Source organism: Phyllopteryx taeniolatus, chromosome 14, assembly GCF_024500385.1.
Source record: "Phyllopteryx taeniolatus isolate TA_2022b chromosome 14, UOR_Ptae_1.2, whole genome shotgun sequence".
Classification (NCBI taxonomy): domain Eukaryota; kingdom Metazoa; phylum Chordata; class Actinopteri; order Syngnathiformes; family Syngnathidae; genus Phyllopteryx; species Phyllopteryx taeniolatus.
The window spans coordinates 17049606-17056937 of NC_084515.1; the positions used below are offsets into that span (position 1 = coordinate 17049606).

Sequence of the window (7332 nt, forward strand, 5' to 3'; positions counted from 1 at the left end):
CCTGGGTCCTCGCTCCTCTGTTTACATTTTAGCGCCTTCGAGATGCGATCGAAGGGCGAGGGCATGAGGAGACAAGATGATGAGAGAGCGATGAGGGACAAATGTTTCGAAAGGTGAGACCCCGTTCCCCGATGACCTCATTTCACGGAGACGGCAGTGAAAGATCTCTCCACGCATTTTCTGTAGCGCTTCTCCTCACGGGGGTCGCGGGTGGGTCGGAGCCTATCCCAGCTGACTTTAAGTGAGAGACGGCGTACACCCTAAACTGGTCGCCAGCCAATCACAGGGCAGTCACGAAAGATGTTTTAGCAAATTGTATCCAATCTTACTTTTCTGTCCAAGATATCGGAGAAAGCATTTTCCCAAGAATTGTACGAATTCCTACAGAACAATCATTTATTTGAGCACTTTCCGTCACAACTGAGAACACATCACACTAGTGAGACAGCACTCGTGAAAGTTAGTAAAAACTAGAACATGATGACATCACAGTAGTGAGACAGCATTTTTTCACTTGTGCAAAAAAAAAAAAAAAGAAGATGTTTCTTTGCTGATACAGAATAACTACGAGAGCATGCGAGTGCTCGAGCATCAGACCTTAACAAGCTCGAGGTGCCTCATCAACCTACAAGACCACTGCGCTCCCAAAGTTTGCTTGTGCTTCACACGTTCTCTTAAAGGGCCTTCAAAGTGCATTGTAAGGGAAGTGAAAATAATATTTGATTAGATTGGCCATCCAATAATTTCACAATACTTTGGAGCCGATGTCATGCTGTCTTTTAGGAGAACTTTTTCTTCCTACGAATATTTGATTGCTATTATTACCACACGCTCCAGTACCCACAATGCATTGGTTTGCCCTCTTTGCATTTCTAAAATCAAGTCCTCGACTCAGGCGTGAGTTTGTAGGTCAGTGAACAAACTGATCGTTGCCACGGTGACCAGTTTTGGCTGGCCTGCCTCTTCAGCCTGTAGATTTTCATTTGAGCAGCACATCCACTTCCTGTCCATCGGGGGCACACATGCATATAAACACCCTTAATTCACGTTTGAAGCTCACAAGCCAACGTTCAATCTTTGGCTTCTTTCAACTAATACGTCAATTTCGTCATCTGCAAGTGATGAAATGAATGACATCATACTTTTTGAAATGAACTTCCTTACTTCTTTCCAATGTGGAAAAAACTTCTTCGATGAACGTTTGAGCAAATCCTACATTTGACCTGCTTAGTATTTGTGTGTGTGTGCGTGCGTGCTTGGGTGTCTTTTTTTCACGAGCACTCGCACTGCTCCACAATCATGTTGTGTATGTCTTTTTTGACGATCATCTGCTCGTGGTCGAAGTACAGCATGGACATAGCGCGCAGCCGCGTGGGCACGCAACACGACTTGATGTTCTGCAAGGGTGCGTAGCCCCTCATGCGGTACTGGTCGATGACAGCGGCGTGGAAGGAGAGAGCCGAGCCGCCGACGCTCGCCATGTGGTTGAGACAGTCTCCCTCGCAGTAGTTGGCATGGTAACCAGACGGAGCGATAATCCAGTCGCTCCATCCGATGTCTTTAAAGCTCACATAAAACTGTTGCTTGCAGCACGTGCGCGTTTTGCCGTCGCACTCCAAACTTCGAGCGGTCCGGCGTCGAGCCACTTCCTCTCTGGCTCGTAGCGCCGCCATCAGGAAGGGCCGGTGGGATCGGTCGCCGTCAGCGGAAGGCAGGACGGCCACGGCGCCGGCCCCGACGCAGAGCGGGCAGGACAGCCGTAGACGCAGCGGTCCGTCGCCACGGTCCAGCGAGGACTGAACGCAGCGCGGCACCGCCAGAGTGTGCCAGCCGCTGCGACGCGTGTCCGCCGTCTTCTCCGACACCGGTGCGTCCTGCTCGGCCTGGTGGAGCTGCAGCTTCACTTTGCCTCTGGCCCGACTTCCCCGGGACAATTTGAGGAAGATCCACAAGTCGGCCTGCTCCACCAGCGCCGCCCTGCCGCTTTCCTTGGAGAGGTCGAAGGTCAAGGTGTTCCCGGCCTCTCCTGGCACAGACACGTAGCACGTTAGCATCGCTATGAGCAGATGTGCTAAAAAAAGAAAGCCCCCAAAGTGCCCCTTTGTCTCCTGTGTGGACTAATTAGTGAGTCTGAATGAAGTCATTCTTTACTTCAAGCCTCCCCCTCATTACCAAGTCTAACGAGGGCCGCTATTAATACCTCCGCTCAGTGGTCATCACACCAATGTGTTTGTTCACCTCTGTAGTGTGACACATAAACTTGACAACATCCTGCTTTTGCTGTTCTGGCTTGAGGGTGGGGGGTATCGCTGCTGACTCTGGGAGTGTCAACTGTCAATCACAGGACCATTGTGAATGAAATTCAACAATGGAAACCTTCGTGGTTTACATTACTGCCAAAAGCCGAGCTCCCAAGCTCAAGTCAAGTATGAGCTGCTCTGTGTTACACCCTCTGCTGGTCGAATTGTGCACAAGCAGCTACCGCCGACAACTTCAGCGGGAAGCTTCCGTTCAGTTCCCGAGTCCAAGCAAAACATGGGCTCACGCGCGCGCACACTAATAATCCAGAGATCCTGCTTTCGAAAGTTTGTAAACAAACTTTGTGCGACCGGGTCGATACCGGGTTGATCAGTTGATCACATCGTTATGTTGACACAGCAACTCAGCGTTCACTGGCCGGCCTGAACTTGTCTGTTAAATCACACATCACACATTGAACGTTATTTACAAGTAACAAGAAGACCGTCACCGACCAGTAAGAGTCATGGGAACTTGGACGGCATCAAGAAGCTTGCTTCTGCCATGTTTGCGCACGCACGCACGCACTCACCCGGCTCGGCAAAGGCGATGACCTCGACCTCGGCGGGGGCCTCGGGGTCGGCGCCATCTGCCTGAACGTCCACGCTGCCGTCGGTGGCCACACGGCCTATGTGCAGTTTCTTGATGGCGTTGAGAAGCGCGGCACGAGGAAGCGCCTGCGTCAGGTTGGGTCTCGCGCTCAGATGGAGCATGTTGAGGATGTGACGCTTGACCGCATCCACCATGTCGCTGGAGTTCTTCCTCACCTGGCCCACGGTGCAAGACGCACACTCGGAGGACTCGACCCCCTGCTGGAGGCCCAGAGGAACGTCCGACTGCGGGACCAGTGAGCCGGCGGACCGGAAATGGACAATGACGGTCAGAGCGAAAAGAGCTGTATGAAAAGAAGCGGAAGTCATGGTGATCCCCCACAATGCAACGGGTCCTCCAGACTAAGTCAGGCGACAGGGATCTGCTTCCATCCGGCTCACTCTCTGCCTCAAGTTGCTCTATGTTCTCTGTGTAGCTCTATGTTGATCAGGTCTGCTTCTTGTGAGCTGCTCTCCTCGCATACACTAATTATACTTGGGTGTCCGTTTGATCCCTCCCTCCACCACACAGGAATTTCCCTGTGAGTCAGTGATATCACACACACACACACACACACACACACACACACACACTCACTTTCTCCTGAATGAATGTCACGACAGAAGAGGAGGAGGACCACGAAGTGTCCCTGATTCATTCATGCCAAACACGCGCGCACACACACAGTCATGAGTCAGAGCGTCATCTTTATCATCATCATCATCATCATCATCATCACCTCACGTGGAGGACAGACTTGGTCGGTGTGAGATTCATTTTTAGAAAGAAAACTTGTTACGATCGCAGAGCAGATGGAGTCCACACACACACACACGCACGTACCCTCTGCTGGTGGGATTCAAGTGTTACATCACATCTTCATGTGGGACGGAAAGTTTGTGATTTAGATAAAAAAGGAATGATGATGAAGGAAGGAAAGACCTGGTGGGCGTAACAGGAGCTTGGCATCGGCTCATATCATTTTTTTTTTTCAAAAGTCACTTATTCCGAGTGGTCCAAACTGGAATCAAACCAGGGAAATTTGCTGCGAGACAGCAGCAACAACCACTGCTTCGCTATGTCGTCAATCACAAGCATATGATGAAGACGAATACGAAGTGCTATATCTAATAATCTTATTATGGGAATATCTCTCGACAGCATCACTTAAAAGGCAGCGTGTAGCTAATGTCGTGTTCTGGGTTTCTGTCTGCCGGTGACCGCATAGCCCTCGTTTCCACAATCTCTTCCTCTTCTGGCTGTGGCGGCGTCAGGTGTTTCGGTGCGGGTTCAGCGGAAGGAAGGTGCCAGAGTGTCGTCTACTTGCTTCCTTGCTTGTCGCCGTTGTTCCTGCTAAGTAACGCATGTTACCGGTTTGACCTTCATCTGATTCCAGCCAGAAGTACACTTTGTGTTAAGGCCTCGTCTCGGGGTAGGGAGGCGCAAGATAAAATGGCAAGACACAGGGAAATGTGACTAACTAAATAGTTAAATACCACATGTGCACAAAAATAAAGAACAATAAAAGTTTACAATTTACACACTAAAACTTCAGAATCAGAATCAAAATCAGAATCATCTTTATTTGCCAAATGTGTCAAAAACACAAAAGGAATTAGTCTCCGGTCGTTGGAGCTGCTTCCGTATGACAACAGACAGTCAACTGACAGAGAATACTTTTTGAGACATAAAAACATGAAAACACATTCACTGAGCAATAAAAGGTTACCAGTAATGTGGTAATGCCAATTGTGCAAAATGATGCCGAGTCCTCTCGCAATTAGAGGAGTTTGAAGTGACTAATAGAACAATAGTCTGGTGCAATGCAAAGGGCGCAGAGACTTCAAGAAATGGATGCAGTTTAAAGTGACTAGTAATGCAATAAACTGGGACAATGTCAATTGTGCAAATGTTGCAGATGCTTCTCAAGCACATGAGTGGCCAGTTTTGGTCAACAACAGATATGCGAGTAGTGCACGGAGACGAGACGACTACGGTGAGTGCGCGAGTAATGTAGAATTGGCCCGACAGAGATGTGACAACAATCTCCGGACAAAATTGGCAGCATGTTACAATGGAAGTGTAAGTTAACTATTTCAGAAGTTAATGGCAAGAGGGAAGAAGCTGTTGGAATGTCTGCTTGTCTTAGTTTGCATTGATGGATAGCGCCTACCTGAGGGAAGGAGCTGGAAGACGTGGATGTGGAGGGTCCAGAGGATTGCATGCTCTTGTCTTAGTTCTGGCAGCGTGCAAGTCCTCAAGGGTGGGTAGGGGGGTATCGACAATCTCTTCAGCAGTCTGTTGATTGTCCGTTGCGGTCGGACTTTGTCCTTTTTTGTAGCAGCGCCAAACCAGACTGTGACGGATGAACACAGGACTGATTCGATGACTACTGTGTGGAACTGCCTCAACAGCTCCTATGGCAGGCCTATGGCAGTTCGGGGATGATGATGTTGAACCCAGAGAACCCAGGATCCTTGCGTCGGTCCCCACGCCGTTGAGGTGTTCTAGGATGAAATGGAGTCCCATGTTGACTGCGTCATCCACAGACCTGTTTGCTCAGTAGGCAAACTCCTGGGGGTTCCCTTACTGAACAAGTCTCTCTCCTGTCCCTCCCGTGAGTACTCCGCCCACGCCCGCAGCCTCCTACCAACCCCTCCTCCCGTACAATGACGCTCACATTCCGCCTCCCGAACCTTACTCCGGGGATCTAGGTTCCTGTGGCAAATTTCTATGAAAGTGCTCGTTAATATTCGATCTGCAACCCCTGAGTTATCCCACTGACTAGTCAAAAGTCGCCTTCCTTATTAAAATCCTGCGCGGAAGAGACACTAAATGGGCTACCGCCCTTTGGTTTAATTCCTCACCGGCACTCGCCTCCTTTTAATCATTCTCAGCCGAGCTTAAAAAGGTCTTTGTTCACCCTGTTAAGGGTAGGGAAGCCGTTCGGCGCCTCCTAGCCCTCACTCAGGGGTCTGGCTCCGTGGCGCCCTACTCGATTGAGTTTCGGATTCTAGTGGGTGAATGCGGATGGAATGACGCCACGTTAAGAGGGATATTTAAACTTTCGGAGCGGCTCAAAGACAAGCTTGCAGCCCGGGATGAGCACATCTCTTTGGAGGAATTAATTTCGGAAGCTATTAAGCTAGACAATCGTCTCAGAGAAAGAGAGATAGAGAGAAGGGGGTCGAAACACCCAGCACAGCGCATCCAGCCAATCTGCGGCACGCTGGACCACCTGCCGCTTCCTCCTTACCTCCCACCAGACTGGAGGAGTCCATGCAACTATGCAAAACGCGATTAAATCCCCTGGAACATCAACGCCGATTCAACCAACAGTTATGTATTTATTGTAGTCAGCCAGGTCACTTCATCGCCACTTGCACCCTCAAACCGAAAAGACAGGGCTCACTACAATCCAAGAGCCTCGTGGTGAACCAAACCAACTCCTCTTCCAGCTTTCCCTCACGTATGATCATTCCCACATGTATCCTTGGTTCCGATTGTAATACCCCCGTCTCCGCCCCATCGACTCCGGCGCTGACGACAGCTTCATTCATGAGGGCTTAGCGAGTCAGCCCTTTGTCCAGCCTGAGAAATGTGAATTCCACCTTTCCTCTGTGCACTTCCTAGGATACATCATCGCCAAGGGACAACTCCAACCGGACCCAGCGAAAATTCAAACAGTCATTGACTGGCCCATTCCCTCCACCCACAAAGAGCTGCAAGCAATGTTTCCTGGGGTTTGCCAATTTCAACCGTAGATTCATCCGTAATTACAGCAAAGTGGCCATTCCTCTCACCAGCCTCACCTCCACCAGCTCTCCCTTCCAGTGGACTCCTGCTGCATCCCAAGCCTTTGAGCGCCTATAGGAATTATTCACCCGTGCACCCATCCTAAGACACCCTGACCCCTCCTTCCAATTCGTAGTGGAGGATGACGCCTCAGACACTGGGGCGGGTGCAGTTCTCTCCCAGAATCCCAAAAGCCTCATCCCTGTGCCTTCTTTTCCCATCACCTCTCTCTGTCTGAAGGCAACTATGACGTCGGAAATCGGGAGCTGCTAGCCATCGTCTGGACTCTAGAAGAATGGAGGCATTGGCTGAAGTGGACCGTTTCCCCGTTCGCGATCTGGACCGACCGTAAAAATCTCGCTTACCTCCGTTCCGCTAAGCGGTTAAACCCCTGTCAAGCTCGTTGGGCATTATTCTTCAGCCGGTTCAATTTCAGCCTCTCCTTCCGCCCTCGTTCCCGTAACGGCAAGCCTGATGCCCTCTCTTGCCTCCATTCCCCCCCTTCCAGCCCAAGTGAACCAGAGCCCATCCTTCCTTCCTCCTGCTTTGTCGGGACGGCCACGTGGGATATTGAACAGGTGGTTAAGGAGGCTCAGAAGACGCACCGGGATCCCAAGACCGGACCTCCTAACTGGCTGTTCGTGCCCA

General features: G+C 50.5%; 1 protein-coding gene across 1 annotated transcript; it reads right to left on the bottom strand.

Moving 5' to 3' along the window:
• Nucleotides 1-410: 410 nt before the first annotated feature.
• On the bottom strand, nucleotides 411-3335 carry inhbab (inhibin subunit beta Ab). Its single transcript, XM_061797341.1, has 2 exons — nucleotides 2831-3335; nucleotides 411-2026 (listed from the first exon to the last, which is right to left on the bottom strand). Exons 1-2 carry the CDS (start codon nucleotides 3216-3218, stop codon nucleotides 1272-1274), a joined length of 1143 nt encoding a protein of 380 aa, XP_061653325.1. The 5' UTR covers nucleotides 3219-3335; the 3' UTR covers nucleotides 411-1271.
• Nucleotides 3336-7332: the final 3997 nt, after the last annotated feature.